Source organism: Protopterus annectens, chromosome 7.part0 (assembly GCF_019279795.1).
Source record: "Protopterus annectens isolate FY-2018-M chromosome 7.part0, PAN1.0, whole genome shotgun sequence".
Taxonomy (NCBI): domain Eukaryota; kingdom Metazoa; phylum Chordata; order Ceratodontiformes; family Protopteridae; genus Protopterus; species Protopterus annectens.
Genome location: NC_056739.1, coordinates 518,681,407 through 518,700,496, shown reverse-complemented (window position 1 = coordinate 518,700,496; position 19,090 = coordinate 518,681,407). Strand labels below are relative to the sequence as shown.

At 38.5% G+C, this 19,090-nt stretch overlaps 1 protein-coding gene across 1 annotated transcript in view; it reads right to left on the bottom strand.

The window, feature by feature from the left end:
- The window catches only part of LAMB3 (laminin subunit beta 3), a 366,988-nt gene that overhangs the window by 95,898 nt on the left and 252,000 nt on the right, over window positions 1-19,090 (bottom strand). Inside the window, exon 15 of the mRNA XM_044077133.1 lies at window positions 470-630. Within this exon, the coding sequence (XP_043933068.1) occupies window positions 470-630 (161 nt within the window). The remainder of the gene's footprint in view (window positions 1-469; window positions 631-19,090) is intronic.

The window sequence follows — 19,090 nt, the reverse complement described above, 5'->3', positions numbered from 1 at the left end:
ATCAATAGGTACAATAGTAGGGTTAGAACACAAACAGATCACGTTCGGTGAAAACTTATTGCAGCTCTCAGAGACCCTCATCACGTGCCACTATACATATGACTAAAAATGGCGGGGGTGGTGACCCTGGACCAGGCAGTTAAAGTAAGCAAATAGAATTATACACAGAGGCAGACAAGTGGCTTACTGGGGAATATTTTGCTGTTGCTGATTTATAAATCAAAGCCATTACTATGGAACTATAGTAACAGAAACAGTAGTCATATCACATAGAATGAAACAACTTGTTTCCAGGTAGAGGGTGAAAACAGCAATGATTAATCCCACCAAAAGCCTGGCAGGGATAGCAGTAGATTTCCTTTATAAGATAAAATCCTTTAAAAAATGTTTTCAAAAGCCAGATACAAAGCAGATGTTCCATGTCAACACAATTAAAAAGGTCATGCCCTGCATCTTCTTAGCATCTTACCTGTTGGGTTAGTTGTACTCATGCTGTCCACTTTTTGCTTCTGAGCTTCATACCTTATTGTAAGGCGTTGCAGATCACTTGTAATGCTATCAATTTCACCAGAGAGGGAAGCAGTCACATCCGTAACTGGCAGAGTTGGACTAATCCGCTGATAATTTTCTCTGAAATTTAAATATGCAAGAGATAACCAATAATTTAATTAAAAATCACAAACCACATGGCTATTTTGGAAACATCAGTACTGTAAGTGCAAACCAAAATTCTACCATGTCACCTAAACTGCAACATATAAAAGCTGTAAACAATATGGTTTTCTGCTTAGGTACAATCAGTGCAGTAAAGCAATTCAAAAGACACACAAAAACATCAAACAAACTACAACTAATCTTCCCACATGTTAAAAATGAATCATTTTGCAAGTCAGATAGATGGACAAGAAACTAAGATGTGCTGCATATAAGACCACTGGGAATGTTGAAACCATTAAAGGATCAGTTTTTATCCTGAAATAAATTTCATAAGTAGTGAAATATTCCAACATGGGGATCTTTTTCTTTCTAGTTAAAAAATGGATACAGGATGTCAAATTGATTTGAAGTTATTCAGTTTCCAGTTTCATGCAAAGAAACATGTGGTGTCTTGAAAAAGTCAAAAGTTAAAATAGAAAAGAAATACCAATAGCAGTTTGCACCCCCCATATCCCAACCATGACACCCACACCCCCCCCACACTCTCTGACGCTGTCTGCATGCCCCTGCACCATACAGATGTGTGTCTGTGAAGACACACACACACACACACACACACACACACACACTCACACACACACAATTAGGCAAACCATCTACACAGTAATTAACAGGAAACAGTTTCTTGTGTACTACTGCAGTTGGAGAAGCAGAATTACTCTCCTCTCGGTATGCAGAAGACTATCTAATGCCTGATTTCTGAAATGGAAACAAAATTCCTTCTGTTTGCAAGATTTCTGAAGAGAAAAGAGTTTCCCCTGTGAGTGTGTCCTAAAACAAAATGAGAAGCTGCTGGGATTTGTTGCAGTGCAGTGATAAAGAAGGATGACTGTAGCTGGCTCATTTGTGGCCCTGGGCATTTTTACTGATTCACCCCCCCCAACCCTAAGTTGAGGAGCAAAAAAAAAAAAGGTGTTCCAAAAACTCAAAATTCAAAAAAGAAATAAGCTCTTCTGTGATCAGCATCTGCCGATCTCTCCCACTAATATCTTATATCTGGGGTAGCTGCATGCTTTGCCCCACTTTAGCTATGTCTGTGACCCTGTATTTTAAAAGTATTGTTAGCTGCCAACACCCCCTCATTGCTCAGAAATATAGAGGCAATTTACCAGAGTAGCAAAATGCTGTGACTTTTTTATGAATGAGGTTTGATATGAATACTGTTCCTAATCAGTCAACATTCTGTTAACAATGCAATCTACTGCCTGCCTTATAAAGTGAGTGCATGTTTTGGTAAGATGGGCAGCTTTTACTCTCTATGTCCTCCATTACTTTTCCACAAATTCTCAGAATGACAGGTATTTCATTTGGCTAAGCAGATTCATCCCACTGAGCTAAGGGATCATTTGCAATAAGACAGCAGGAAAAAAAAACTTCCACTGTGGAAACCTAGCAACTGAGGAGTAACCAATTGGTCAAAGTAGCATGTCTTTTTGGAGGTATGGAAAAATTCAGAACATACAAACTCGAACCAGACAGCGTCTGAGGGGATTGGACATTAGACCTTAACAGCTTCTACAAACCAATGCAGCTGCAAATGGCATTTCCTTCATTCTTCCATCTATGATGTAGACATATAATTCAAACTTTAATAGACAGATTGGTATCTATGAATGTGCACGTTCAGTATGCAGAAGAACTATGGGGGAAGGGAAGCTACACAGATGGATTTAAAGTTGGTTAGAAATGCCGTTGGTGTGCTAACAGCCTATAGAAGGATAACTGCAGCTGTGCATGTGGAAGGATTCAAAAAAGGATGAGAGCATGCCAAGGAATCATAGGTCTGGCTGGATTGCCTAGGTGAAAACAGGCTCGACAAAGGTAAGGGGGATATGAAGATAGGAGAAGAGATGGGAAAGTGAGGGTGATCGGTCCTTCAGGTCTGCAGCATCAAAAGGGTGGAAGTCACAGTTTCAGAAATTTATGATTATTACCAGGGAGGTTGGACCACCACTGATGGAGAATAAGACAGATGGACAAGCCATGTGCTTGGTCTTCTTGGGCAGTGAGCTCATCACAGAAAAAGGGGTAATATGGTTATCAAAAGATAAAATAAATATACTGGCAGTCGAGGCAGCATAGAAGATTGCTTTATAAGATCTACAGAGCCTGGCTGGCCTGATAAATTATGCATGAAGGGTTATCCCCATGTGAAGGTCATTTATGCAGATACTGAGTGCAAAGGGGTATGGCTAAATAAAACTACACTATAGGGCATGAATCCCAGCAGAAAGAAAGACAGATTATGAGGTATGGCAGAAGTTTTTCACAGGGTTTAATGGAGTAATGCTATGACAACAGAGGAAATCTGATTGGAAAAGTCCAATATTTGCAGATGCAGCAGCAGGTATCAGGTTTGGAGGCTTGCAGAACACTGGTCAAGGGAACTGGCACAGGGGGAAGGCAATGACAATTCTTCCCATATTTGGCAAGCAAGCTGCAGAACAAGTACATTTTCTTTAGGATGGACAGTGTGGGAGTGGTTAACCTGGTAAATAATCACTTAAGGAAGACCAGCAGCAGAGGTTGACTGATAAGGCACTTTGTACTGAAACTAATGCAACATAGCATTAGTTTCAGAGCACAGGAAATGCAAATACTGAGCCACACTCTTGTTTTGATTGGGGCAGATTCTAGAAACTGGCACCAGCAACCGGTCTGAATTGGTGCAAGACTCTTTAGCAGCAGTGGGGTCTGACAATAAATTGATTTGCAGTACAATAGAGAAATCAATGAACCTAAGACCAACATATTGGTAGAGAAATAGTATTGTCCATTTTCTGAAGCTTAGGGCAAACAAAGGGAGGGAAGTGTGATGGCTTGTACCAGAAGAACACCAGCTAAACCACATTTTTAGCCTGAGTAGGATGTCATTCTGGTGCCATTGAGCCTAAGGCTGGTAGAATACAGTACAAGCATGTGCACTTCAGAAAATGCTGTAGAGTTGGGTAAGAATGGAGCCAGCGAAAGAGGATGAGTGCTTACTGATGCATCCTAGCAATTTTGTACACCAGTGTGAGGTTATTGAATGCATACTTTGCTTGGAGTATGGGCTATGGTTATTTCAAGTCTTTTATGGGGCCTTCCAGATATCAGAGAGAGTGTAGCATAGGAAACAACACACAGTACCCTAGTGTGCTAGTGCCGAGTGATGTTAGGTAGAAGGCAGATGGTGTTTGCATCTACGTAAGGAGGCATAAGATGAAGTTTCCTGTTTCAGTGATGCTCTGTAATGTGGTAATGTGCGCCAATCTCACAGCTTAAACCTTAATACAATTTTTAAGTTTCTGTGGTATTTTCTGTTTATTCCATTTAATGAGTGCCGTTGTTTCTGCACATCTTTCTTTAGATCTTGTTTAAACATTGTAATACTGTACATATATTATTTCTTGGAGCTTTTATTTCTGCGTGCCTTTGCTGAAAAAGGGCAATGTAACCAGTTGCTTGTTTTCAGTAGCAAATAAAATAAACAAAGCAAAACAAATGAAATAATGATGTAGCATCTAGGAAAAGGAAAGTGGCAGAAGCTCAAGGCCCTGCAGGACATGAACTGGGACAGAGACAGGAGAATTGGGAAGTTTCAGAGCATGAGTCTGAGCTCAGAAGCTTGATTTTTGGGCCACAAGAATGGAGTCCCCTTATTTCTTTCAGTTTAGAACAGTATTGAAAGAGGCCTTAGTAAATCTATTTGAATTACAGAAAGTTGGTAAAACATTCATTTAGAACAGAGGCTGTGTTATACAGATATGTAAAATGGGGCAACAGAAACTGAATTCATTTAGGCTGTAAAAGATTGCAAGCATGTTAAAATATATGTTAAGTCACACTGGTGTTATCCATTTTTTTCTTTTGCAGATGACAAGAGGCAACCAATGGAGATTTGGATACTTGTTCATTTCGATATGTATCACACATGTAGAGAACTGAACAAAGCATGGAGAAAGAAATGGTATTCAAGCAAGAAGAAGTTTATGTACAATGTTTGGGAAGGAGAGAAATGCAGGGGAGACACCTACTGCTAGCTCTCAGGGAATCTACTGAACATTTTCTGAAACCACGTGACTGTGTTGCATGTAGTGGGTGTCCCTCATCCTGTCAGGATAAAACAGATGAACAGTTGTGGGTTCGGTTCAAACAGCTTTATTACATACAAACACATCTGGATTGAGGCTTAGTAACTTAAACTTAGATAAATGTATAAACAGACTGACTACTGCACTCATACATGTTAACACTCTGGCTGTTCACTCACAATGGCACTGTTGCCAGCACTTCTTTGTCTTTCTGCTTTTTCCCGGTAAGGGGTAGCCACAGCGGAACTCCAGTCCGCTAATGATTGGCAGTAGAATTTTATGAAACGCCGAGGCGCCAGCTCGATGCCCAACCTTTAACGAAGGCACGCCCATTTACGCACGCATGTCTTTCGAATGCTACCCAATGGTGGGGAGGACATGCAGACTCCACACAGAAGGCACTCCCAAGCCAAGCAGAGAATCGAATGGGGAAACCTCTTGCAGTGAGGTAACAACGCTACCGCCGTACCACCGTGGCAAGGATAATGATCTCTATTTATACGCATGTGCTTTCACTTTCAAATGCTTCTTAAAGACACAACACGCACACTGTTCTACATCCTCCCTCTCTGAGAAATAAGTCATGCACAGTAATGATGACAATAATCACTGACATGCAATTGTACAGAAATAATCCTTTGACATGCAGTTGTACAGAACTAATTACAAGTAAAACAATAATGTCCAGGTTGCTGTGTATTTTACACTAGGTCTAGAAATATGATCTGATCATGTGGCGTAAAAATTAGGACTGGGTTTAGCAAAAGGGACTGTCTTTAATGAATGTTCAACTTTAGGGACATCTGGGACATCATCATAGATTAGTATTAGGCTTACTGCCCTTGTGGGCCATTTTAAGCCTAGCAAATTACCCCATGTGAGAATCAAACCCTGAACTTTGTGCTTGTAAGGTAAACACCTTAACCATTATGCCAGCTTCAACAGGAACATTGTCTGGATTGTACTGAAAGCTAGAGGCTGTATCACAGGTACGATGCTGAGATATTGATTCAGACGCCAGAAGAAGATGCCTGCAATTTCTTCTGTATTCTGTACCCTTAGATTCTACTAAGTAAGATCTCACCTCGACACATACACCTCTCACTTGACCAATTCAATCAAAACCTTTTGCTGTTTGCATCCTCGCTATCTCTTCTTCTTTCAATGGATGAAGAAATCTGCTCATTGTATCGCAGTCGGACTTCTGGAATGAACACTTTTTGAAAAGTTGAGCTTTGATTGCTCTCTTGTTTTTAGCATTAGGCACTAACAACCTGAAACTGATAGGCAAGGTTATTCTGGTTTGCCTAGGTAGAAATCTTTGGGCAGTGAGCCAAGTAAATTGTCATGGGGTATATTTCCGACAGCAAGCAAATTCAAGAAAACATCTGTATTTTCACACTTTGATCTCTCTAGTAATTGCTTTGTACTTTGTACTGCATGTTCAGCTTGGCCATTTGACTGTGGGTACTTCGGGCTACTGTTAACATGGTTAAAGTCCCACTCTTTTGCAATTTTCTGAAATAGCTGACTGGTAAACTGGGCACCGTTGTCAGAAATAACTTTCTGTGGATTACCATAGACTGATAAATGAAGTTTCACCTAAGTAATAACAGTACTGGACATTAGGCTAGGTGGCAAATCAATCTTGAACCAATTCGAATAAGAGTCTACCAACACTAAGTAATGTTGCCTATTCCACTCAAATATGTCAGTGGTTATTGTTGACTGAGGTAGTTCAGGAATCTGGTTTAGTTGAAGTGCTCTTTTTGCAAAAGCGGTTTTGTACTATTGCATACTGAAAAAGATGAAAGTACTTTATCAATATCTTTTGACAAAGAAGGCCAAAATACTAGTCCTCTCACCCTTCAAAACCTGGATGGCCATGATGCAAAATCTGGATGTACTCATGTTGTCAGGAAGTAGGAATGACAACTTTAGAAACTTTGAAAATGATACCATCTTCCATCAACATCTCATCTCTGTAAGGAAAATAAGGTTGCACTTCTGATGGTACACAGGATTGCTTTGAAGGCCATCCAACACTGATGAAGTGGTTGAGCTTTTGTAAAATTGAATCAGTCTTTGTATGATCTTTTAGGTCATAAAGTCTTGTGGTAGAAAAATTACGCACTTCCATTACATCTAAGTCAAAAGTCTCTGCATCAAGCTTTTCTGTAGTATTTCTGGGCAATCTGGATAATGTATCAGCCAGATAAAGAAATATGCCTTTTGTATAGACCATTTTGAAGTTGTACTTTTATAACCTGAGCATCATTCTTTGTATTCTTGCTGGAGCTGTATGCATAGGCTTCCTTAAAATGGTGACTAGAGGTTGATGATCAGTCTCAATCTGGATAGCTCAGCCCTAAATATAATCATGGAACTTCGAACATGCGAACACAATTCCTAAAAGTTCCTTCTCAATTAGACCAAACTTTGAAGCATGACAGGAAGGAATTGCTGTTTTGTGGACATCATAGTATCTCAACGTAGGTGGGCTGGCAATTTTCTGTTTGAGGTTATCAAATTCTCTCTGGTGCTGTTCCAACAAAGACCAGGAAAGATTTTTTCATGTCAGCTCTCTTAAGGGTGCTGATAATTCATTGAAGTCTGGTATAAACTTGCCCAAATAGTTAACCATACCAAGGAAACACTGTAAGGCTTGGACATTGTCTGGAGCTGGCATCTCAAAAATGTCTGTTTGGAAGGATCTGGTTGTAAGCCTGAACTGGTAAATAAATGACCAATATAAGTAACTTGTGGTAGCCTGAATTAACATTTCAGAGGACTGAGCTTTAGATTCACACCATGTGCTCTTTCCTGAACTTTCCTGAGGTTTCTGTCATGCTCTGCTTCACCATTGCCTCCGACTAGTAAATCATCTACTATTATAGCACACAGATAGCCTGAAAAAAATTGCTCCAGTGCATGCTGAAAGACTTCACTGGCAGAATTTATTCCAAAAGGCATTCTAAGAAATCTGTATCTACCAAATGGTGTACTAAACGTAGACAGTAATGAAGATGTGCAATCAAGCATTACTTGCCAAAATGAACTCTTCACATCGAAGACAGAAATAACAGTGGCATTTGGCATGACGGTAGCAACTTCCTCGACTGTACGCACAGGATGGTGGAGTCTCTTTAATGCTTTGTTTAAGTCTCTTGGGTCAATGCATAGTCTAATTTCATCTGGGCTTTTCTTATGAGCAACACCCATGGAAGACACCCATTCAGCTGGTTTTGTAAATGGACACATCACACCTTGCTGCACCATTTTATTTAACTGGACTTTGACTCTACCCTGCATAGCTATCAGAACTCTTCTCATTGGTCTGATCACTGGGCTGACCTCTGGGTCTAACTTCATGGAGTACACAACTGGAAGTTTGCCTAGCTTTGTCTTCGAAAATATCAGCATACTCTGAGAAAATAGCATAGGTGAAACTGGAACTAGGACATGTGCTTACACGATGGACTTCTTTGGTAAAAGAAAGCAGCTCATTTTTAAACAGTCTCTGAGACCTAATAATGCCTATACAGGTCTTTTGACTACATAAAACTGCAAGCTGTAACTGTTCCCAGTTGAATAAGATGAAAGTACTACTGAGCCTTTGGTTTGAATCTCTTCACCTCCATAAGCAACAATCTTCACACAATTGGCCAAATTAAGTTGTTAATCAGCTCTTACTCCAGCAAATGTTTCTGCTGACATAACATTATACTTTGAACCAGTGTCCACTTTGAGGTCTGTGAGTTTACCATTAATCAGGACAGTACAAAACCCTTTGTTCTTTGCCAACAAATCCAGTGCATTTACCTTTTCACCAACCACTGATTATAGAAAGTAGAGTTGCAGATTTCTATATGATAAACTTGTTTTTTGAGTGACCTTTCTTAATAAATGAATGAGGCTTGCTTGATTTACAAAGCTTTTGAAATTGTTTCCATTTTTTTACACTTGTGGCATTGCTGACCAAATGCTAAGCACTTATTTCTTTTGGATTCATGATTGGCACAATTATGACAATTAACAATGAGACTTGACTTGGGTTTTCCTGACTCACTCTTATGCTGCACTGAGCATGCCCATTTTACTGAGCTATTCTTAGAACTTGCTGGAAAGGTACGGGATCTCCCTGGGAATCACGCAGAGGATGCAGCTGCCATGTGCTTAGGCCTGTTTCTGTTAGCCACATGCTACGCGCTGTCTACATTTGCTCTAGAGGCAGCTGGAACCATGCTCTTATCACTTCCAAGCATATTTGTGTGCCTTTCTGCAAGCTCATGTATTCGACAAATCTCTATGGCTTTCTTCAATGTTAAATCACTGTCTCAAAGCAGTCTTTCTCACTGCAGCATTACTAACACCAGACACAAGCCTGTCCTTTATCAACTCACCTTTCAAATCACCAAATCTGCACATTTTAGCTTTGTTTCTCAAGTCAGTAATGTAAGCTGCAAAAGTTTATCCTGACTTTTGGTCTCTTGTATAAAATACTTTCCTCTACAACGTAACATTTGTCTGGGAGTTACACATTTCTCTAAATTTACATTACAAGCACTCAGGATCCTTCCTTGATTTAGCTTGTATGACAGTATGATGTTTTTCCCCTTCTCCTGCATATACTATATACAAATGAATGCCCTCTTTCAATGGCTTCTGACCAAGCTTGATTAAGCAGAATAAATGCCCTTGTTCATGCATCTTTATCAAAAAAGGCAGCTTGTATGAAAATATATTCTTGCGCAAATACGTTCCTATCCTCTGCAATATTATGATCAAACACAAGTGGACTACGCCTGCAAAATGACTATGCCATGCCAACACACAGTAATAAAGACTTTTAGAGTTATGTATGAACATACACACATACACTTCAGAAACTTATGCCAGAAATGTGTAATTATGCTCAACAGCACAATAGACTCTTCGAAATAACTGCATTTTGCCAAATAAATCTCCATAGCACAAGAACACTTTGAAATCACTGCACTTTGTGAAACTACTCTTATCAGTGTAAGAAGCACGTCAAAATGACTGCACTTTGTGAATGAACTGTACACAGCACAAGAAACTTTTTCAAAATAACTGTATTCTGTGAAATAACTCTGTACAGTGTAAGAAACACTTTGAAATGACTGCACTTTGTGAAATAACTGTACTTTGCACACAGTAAACTCTTCAAATAATTGTATTGTTATAAAGCACACACTGTAAACACTTTGCACACTCTGAGATACTTTGAACAACTCTAGTTATACTTCAAATAGCTTTGGTCAATAAGAAATAGTAGCTCATATCAAAAAACATGGTAGCTTACTAAAAAAAATGCAGTCGCTTTGCTTTTCCATGCTCATTTTGCCCTTTTATTGTACTCATCATACTTGTTTGACTTCTATCATGCTTGTTATTCTTTTCTTCTGTTCATTTTACTTTTAACGTGCTCATTATGCAGATCAGAAGTAAATTTGAATGCTCTCATAAGTATTATGAATAATTTTATCAAATATGGTTTCTAACATTTTGCTTAATCAATAACACGTTTTGTGCTTTTTGTTTGATTAAGTTTAATCAATAATGCGTTTTGTGCTTCTTGTTTGATTAATAATGCATTTTGTGCTTTGCAAATGCTTTGTATCATTTTTTTTATGAAATAAACCATTTATGCACGTTTTAATTACCTGAAATTCGTTTCTGACCTTTTTCAATCATTTGAGCAGGTTGGGACAAGTTATTCTTCTATATACCTCTATTTCTATCTGTGCACCTCATGGCTCAACTTCTGGCTTCTTGTTGCTTTAACATCTTGGTTCTGACACCATGTCATTCAGGCATACCAGTGCTGGTACTATATCATTCAGACATGCCACCTCTGACACCATGTCACTCGTCCACTCAGGATAAACAAGACAAATAGTTGTGAGTTTGGTTCAAACAGCTTTATTACATTCAAACACATCAGGGTTGAGGCTTATTAACTTAAACTTAGATAAACTTATAAACAGACTGACTACTGCACTCATACATGTTAACACTCTGGCTGTTCTCTCAAAATGGCACTGTTGTCTGCATGTGCTCTCCATTTATACGTACGTGTCCTCACTTTGAAATGCTTCTTAGAGACACAACACACACTCTGTTCTACAGTGGGGAGTGATTTCAGTAGCAGTTTACTACTATGCATCAGAGATATGAAAGTGAACTGGTTGAAACAGATAAGACAGAACTGGCCAGGAACGAAGACAGGGTTATCAAATATCACTGAGGGATAGATTTGGCTGGGGGCAAAAACATCAAAGCAGTCCAGAGGATTAGGATTCTCATAAACAAATCTGTCAGGAACTGGTGACAGCATTACAAGGGAGGGTGGTGCAGTGTGTGACTATTACTGTGAAACCACATAAGTGTTACAGAAATTATGGGGATCACCTGTCCAGTTTAGTTACACAGTTGTTTGTGTGTAACGTGAATAGGAGAACTGAGGAAGTTTTCAGCAGATGTGTTTAATGAGCAGGATGATATGTAAGACATGTCACCCTTCTGTGGTGGAAGGGGAGTCTTTGAAGGCTAAATTTCTAGTGTGGATCCTGATGGGGGGCAAAAGATTAGACAGCTTGACATTCTCTCATTGAGCCACTGCATGGTGTCAGTGGACAGGACAGGCAGCCAAGGCATGACGCCTTTATTGCTGCACATACCTTTAAGCCATTGGTGTTGGCTTAATGGGACAACAGGACTGTCAGTGGTAGGTTTGCACTTTACCTTCAGCCATTGGTGTTGGCTGAATGAATCTGGAGTACTGAAGTGGTAGGTTTGCAGACTGCCTTCAGTCATTGGTGTTGGCTAAATTTTTTGGGAGACTATTCATGGCACACGATAGCCCAATTGGTTTTGTTTCCCTTCCAAGTTCTATCCATAGCACACATCTGAATATCACAAATGGCAAGTAATTGGCATTGATTTTTGTGATGATTAGCCTTGATTAGTTCCTGATTCGACTCCTCAACTGACATAATAAACACATTGCTGTGTCTATATCCTCCAAAGAAGTGTGCTGTGTGGACACTAGTTAACTAAGAGCATGGTAGTTTTCATCCTGAGGAAAATGAATTGCTCTGAGAGAGATGGTTCTGGAAGAAGATGGCATGATGCATCTGGTTATAGGTTACCTGCTGAGGGAAGTAAAATTGGTTATTTTGACAAATGCTAGGGAATGGAGAAGGATCTGCAGCTGTTTCATTCCCTCTCAGTTGCTTCGTAATTACTTGTTAGTTTGCATTGAAAACAATTTAGTATCATTAGGTAGCATTTATTTGTTCATTTAATTATTTTAATAAAAGGGTACATATTATTTCTGGATGACATGTTACAGTATAAGTTTATATTAGACACAATCTGATATCAGCAAAGGTACTGCATGAGTTCCTGATGACTGCAACTGCTGTACTCAAAAACAAGTAAAAATAATACCTCTCAACTTCTTTACTAACTACTTCTGATGAAAGGCAACAAATAAGAGACAGACAAAGGCCCAAAATCAGGAGCAGTTTTAAATTATTATCCTAATTAACGTAAAAGTTAACAGAACAACAGGTTTTATATCGACATGCTTTTTCCATACAATAAAATGTGCGCAATTAATATATGGTATTACTGACTAACTGTGATCTTCAGTGATTAATCAGAAAATCAAAATTTTTACAAGCGACAGGGCAAAAATTAGGAGGCAGAATCAGGGTCAGCTGAGAAGTTCTAATGGACTAATAAACCAGTTAATCACTCATGCTCATTATTGTTTTTACTGTTGTGTTTTGATTCTCCTGTCCCTAAGACTGACCAGCATGATACCTATTTATATTTTTTCATTATGAAAGCATAAGCAAAGCTATACAAATTAATCAGTTTCAAAAATACTGCACCATCTCCACTAGATGGTAGTGCAGACAATTGAATTCGGATTATTTTTGTTTGCTCTTCAAGTCAGCTTTGACTTTGCATGACAAATTTCCAGAGTTCTTTTCCATATTTATTTTTGTTTCCCAAAAGTATATTACAGTATATAACAATACAAACAATCATGAAAATTGTCATATACAAAGTAATATTTGTTTCAACATGCAGTCAGGTCATATTTCTACTAAGTCACATAGAATAGAACACATTTACTATTTATTTCAAATTTTAACAGGAAAATGCATAGAATTATCCTATCTGCATGGTGTCGTAAACTCTAACACACTGTATATAATATATGCAGCGGGTGCAACAGCAGCTAAAGGGCAGAATCATGAGAGAGACGTATCTGATTCATCCTTAAGTTGGTTGTCTAAGCTTCTTTGATTTGTACTTTACTTAGTATAGAGGAATTTTGTATACAATGTGATGATTTGATTCTTTAAATAATATTCATTCTTTTAAAATGTGGTTCACATGGAGACTCCAGTATTTTTAGGGATGCTATGGACACAGGTAAACCAAGTCTTCTATAGATGGAAAAATGTGAAGCTATCAACCTTAGCTAAGGTTGCAGTCATTAAAATGAATGTTCTTCCAAAAGTGATTTATCAGTTAAATGCAACAAACACTAACATCCCCGAAAACTTCTTTCACAAAATCTGCACAGAAATAGCTAAGTTCATCTGGTACCCAAAATCAACAAGGATCAAGTACTCTAAATTAATCCTGCAGAGTTATTTTAAAAACAGTGGTTAGTTAGAAAGTCTAATATTTTAACACTGAAGTCATTTTTTAAGTGCATTTACTGCTTATATGTTAATACTGTTTATTGTGCCAGAGTTTTGTTCATTCGGGACACACAGCATTTTTTCCAGTGAGAGTAGGAAATTGCAGGAGTTTGAGGTATTCTGTTGTCCCATGCTTAATTTACAGTTGTTTTTGTTACTGGTTGTGACTTGAATGTATAACTCTTAAATTGTACTGCACTGTAGGACTTGCTGCTCTGTTTTGGCTAGGCTGCTCTCTGCTGCATTTCCTTTTGACACACTGCTGCTCAAATATGCATTTCTAAACAAATATGACCATACTGCACCATGCACAGAAACAGAATGCATTGCACTACATAGACATAGTTAACTTGTTTTAAAGTGCTTATAACTGTCATCTAGCATTCTCTTCCCATGTCTTTGCTTTGCATATTTTGCATGGTTGCTAAAGGCTGCTGCTGTTACACCAATTTGGCAGTAAGCTGTGCTAAGTTGTGGTTTGCTGCTGCTGTTTTTGTACAGGAATTCCTTATTGCTCCTAGCTCAGCTGCATAGCCTTATCCACTGCTGCTCCTGATCTTCGTTTATAAGAATTGTGTTGCCTGTGGATAAGCTGCTGAAATTTAAGTTGTTATATCTCCCTTTCTACTTGGGCTAGTTATTAGCTCTAACTATATTTAGCTGTAGCTGTGTGCTTTGTGGCATCCAAGCCAAGCTCATCTCATTACACTGTAATCAATATTACATATTTTCTTCCATGCAGGTTTGGGTAGTTGTTGCATCAATGTTAGCACATTTCTACCTCTCCAAGTACATCCTCTCCACAGCACAGTTGGCCTACTCAACATATCTTCAGTGCTTAGTGACTAAATAGGATCAATATATCATTCCTGCCTTTGTAATCTCACCAAGCTGGATAATATGAAGATCCAGCATAACTCCATCCCCTCTCCAGACAGCCTCGTAACGCCATTCCCTCTCCGGCCTGCTTCATTACAGTTGAAGTTCTGAGACAGTGTAGTAACTGACTAATTCTCACTGCCACCCAACTACTACCACTACTGGGACAACATGATAAGACTTAGGAGAGGTGTAATTATACTATATAACCAGGAGGCCAACCTTTCACTTACATACAGGATGCTGATGAGGAATCCATTAACCTAACCATACCTCCAAAAGGTTACATACAATAAAGATGTAAAAAATCCATCTCAAGCCTCTAAAAAGCAGGATTAATAAGCCTTAGCAGCAATGCTCTAATGCAGTTCCACCATGCTCACACTCCTCTGTACATCACTAGGCTGCATACTGAATACCTTCCACTGCCACAAGGTCTGTGCATCTAAGTAGGAATGCTACAGTACCATTGTGACCTCATCATTAGGTACAGTGACTCTACACCCACTAACCTGGACAAAGGGTAACACTTAGCAAGACCTGATATTTACAAGGGTCCTACTGTCTCTCAAACAGGACAAGTATGAATATAGCCTGGTGGTGGCTCATATCAGTATAAATGACCTGGGGAGTTCAACCCAGATGGCCGTGTTGAGGGACATACTCAGGTTTGCTATGCATATGTCAAAAGCAAGTTTGATTCTGGCCCTAACTGGACTCCTATCCTCACCCAGCATGATGTTCAGTTACAAAGAGAAGATAACTGCTATACGAATCACCTATGTATCTGGTGTCCATGGAGGATCATGAAATATCTCTTGATGTGCTTACTGAACTTCACATAAAAAAAAAAAAAATAATACATTTTTTGATGAGTAATTTCAACTAACTGGTTCACTGGAGCTTCTTGTCATGCAAAAGTTGGATATGCCCAAAGAATTCCTAAATGTAATAAAGGCTATAATGGGTTTGTAATACTTGTTACCAAGTCAAATAGGTTCAAAATCTTTTTAACGTCAACCTCTGTATCATTTTTACTTACTTGGAAAACTCATATATTATCCTTATATCTGGTTAAATTCAGTTGTAATCAGTAACCTTCTCCTTTGGGGCACCTAAACCTGTCATAATGAGCACCTCTGAATCCAAGGACTTTAAAGAGACAAAAAATTTAGAAATGAACTGAATGCGGGAAAGATAATTATCAACCATGGGATGTGCAAGGCCAATATCTAACCAATGGGATAAGTTAATTCGAGCATAAAAAAGGGAAATTGAATATACTTAAAATGGTCACCAAGGGCAGCTAGCCTAGTAATTACCTATTAACCCATGAATTCTCCAAATTCACCTTGCAAGACATTCAGTGTTCAACTAGCCTCAGTTGTCAACTATGCTAATGAAATTTACTAACATCTAACAAATAGCATAAGCAAAGCATCCCCAGTCAGAATCAAATATATTGGTGAATGTAAAAATACCTAGGTAGAATGCCAGACTTATACTGAGACTGCAAGTTGAAAATCCTTTTATCCTGCACAGCGCATAGCAAATGGCATTTCTTTCAGAACAAAAAGAAATGCTCACCACCTTGTACCCCACATTGATTAGGCTCAGCATTGAATACCATGTCCCCTTTGGGATGAAACCTATCAAACATAGCAAGCAATTGGGAACATCTCAGAAGTTTGTAACTAAAAAGGTCAGGGGGCATAAAAGATCTGAACTACAAAGAAGGACTGCAGGCTTTATCATAGGTTCATAGTTATTAACTAAGCTAATGACCATAAGAGCCTTTTTAAGCCCAGCCATGTGTTCCAAACATATTTTATAGGTTTAGGCATGTTAAGATTATTCTAAGGTTATATGTGGGCTAGAGCTTGGGTGGTCAAGCATTAACAGGCTGCAACTGTCCATTAGGGACATAGGTGTCAGACCAGGGATGAATTTGTTATTCCTCATCTACTGGTCACTATATTTATTTTCATACAGACTCCTTAGGGACAATCTGTGTCCTGCTTATGGGGCATGATGGATCCAGTAGTCCAAGAACTCCTATACTCCAATAATTCAAAGTCTGGCTAACACTAAGGCCAGAGATCTAAATCTACTCCAACAAACAAATAAGACAAAGTGGAGGATAGATTTCTTAAGCAGTGCCTGCTCCTTCTCTGGAGTAAATGTACTTTTCAAATTAAACAGTATGACACAGTGTCTGCCTTTACAAAGGAACTGGACAATTGAATGGGTGTTCATAAGTTCACCCCTGGTACGACTGGCCAAGTCCTCCTCAAAAAGAGAGGCAAGGCCTATAGGTAGGTGCTGGCAAGGCAAAAATTACCTCATTGCTCACTTGTCCTGCAACTCCTATGATCCTACAATAAAAAATAAATAAATGATGATTGCAATTAATGAAAATAGACTCACACTAAAGACTCTATCAAAAAGATAAAAAATATCTTAGTTTTGATAAGGAAGACCAAAGCAGAGCACAGATTAAAAATAGTATCTGAAGCCAAGTATAAATTATATCTCCTCTGTCAGTTTTTTAAATGAGTTACTCATATGTACTGGAAATAAAGGAAAAGAATATACATTTATTTTAGTACCTTATAATAGATTTAGTTTGTTTGTTTTACAGTTTGTTTACTGAGATAGTCCATTGGGCCAAGAAGAGACAGTTTACAATGGAGTCCTGAGGAGAAAGCTCCATGAACAACAATATAATATGAAGACAATTCATTTACATTTATGTAATGCTATTGAAGAACAATGGTATTACACAACATAACAAAAAATACACGATTGCAGTGAAAATACCGTCAGGAAAGCAAAAGATAAAATTACACACACGCACACATAAATAAATCAACTAAAATCATAAAAATCCATTGGTGCATATTCCTGTTAGATTTGTTACAGTGTGAAATAACACAGGGTTGACATTACAGTTTTACACAAACTCTTAGCAGAGTTAAAGTAGGATAGGGGTATACGAGGTGTTAATCGTTGAATGTAAGAAGGGTGGGGCAATAAGGAAAAAAAGTAGAGCAAGAGTAGGAGTAAATGAGAAGAATGAAGATGGTCGTAGTCAGAGAAGCTCAGTATGATGAAGAGAAGAGAGAAGTAAGGGAGTGTGAGAAACGGGGGAAAAAGAGGTGAGTCATGTGGGATGCGAGCAGGAACATTCCCAGAGGGTTTTGAGATGGGAATGAAGCAGGGTCTTAAAGATAGAGTGATTCTCTGTAGTACGAATAAGAGGTAGCAGGGAGTTCCAGAGGCGAGCTAGGGAAAAGGATAGTAGGTGTTTGCCTGGAGGATGAGCAAGCTTGTGCAGTTCAAGCAAATTCTGGTTATTGGATCTTAGAAGTCTGTTTGGGAGGTGCATTTTGAAGTAGGAGGCAAGGGAGGGGCTGATGGAGGGATTAAAGATGAGTTTATGGGCATGAGTAAGTTGAATGTAGGTAAGATGGTTGGGAAGTTCAAGCCAATTTAGTTTGTGTAGTGCATTGTAGTGGTGGGAGGAGGATTTATAGCTGGTAGCAAACTTAGAAATGTTGTTATAACAGGAGGATAGCTATGTTTTTAGAGAAGATTGAAGGTTTGTAAGAAGTGGGGCATCATATAAGAGAGAAGGAATGAGGAAGGTGTTAGGGAGTACACGTTTAGTAGTGGGAGTGATATAGTGGCTATGACAGTAGAGCATGCCTAGTTTCTGGTCGGTGTTCTTTATATTGCTTAGTAGGTGGGTATCAAATTTTAACTGTTTATCAATAAGGACTCCTAGAAGCTTGAATGTCTGACATCATGAATGATCATCCCTAAATTTACATATAAACAATAAGAACTTCTCCCCAAAAACCTGATTTCCATGCAGTGGATTACTCCTACAGTACATGGACATGATATGACACTAACAAATAGGCCTAGTTTTGTTTAGTTTTTGATATCTGAAGATAACAGTGTCCAATGTAACAAGGCCTTTGACACTAATATGGCTTCGTTGCATGTTCGCATTTTTGAAGTGTGTGCTTTATCCCTTAAACCAAGGTGTGATAAACTTTGAGTTGGTATTGTGTATTATATATGAATATATATGGATACCTATCAGATGACTCAAAATACATATGGTCAAGACCATATAATCAAGTTTCCAAAAACTCAAAGGTTTTGAATGGAGACTGCGGTACAGTGCGGAATGGAAAATGTACCCTTTTCCACACTGTAGTGCGATCTCATAGTTGGTATATTTAATTTGCAGGGAGTGTGGAGGTGCCGGCAAATACGTAAAAAAAAAGTTAGATTTTTGTGGGGGGTTTTTTGAATGGTCAAGTTTTTAGAAACTCAGCCATATGGTCTTGAACATATGAATTTCGAGTTTCTGAAAACTTGATCATCTGATAGAGATCCACACACACACACACACACATATATATATATATATATATATATATATATATATATATATATATATATATATATATATATGTAGACAGGAAATGGAAGACAAAGCTTTCACGAGGGGGGACACTGAGATGTACAGTCTCTTGGCAGAAAAGCACACTGTAAGCAATGCCAATTTTTAAAATATTGAAGACCTGAAATTATCTTCCTTGAGACTTGAATAGATTGTTAAGTCCCACATATGGCTTCTTGCATAATTTTACTTGT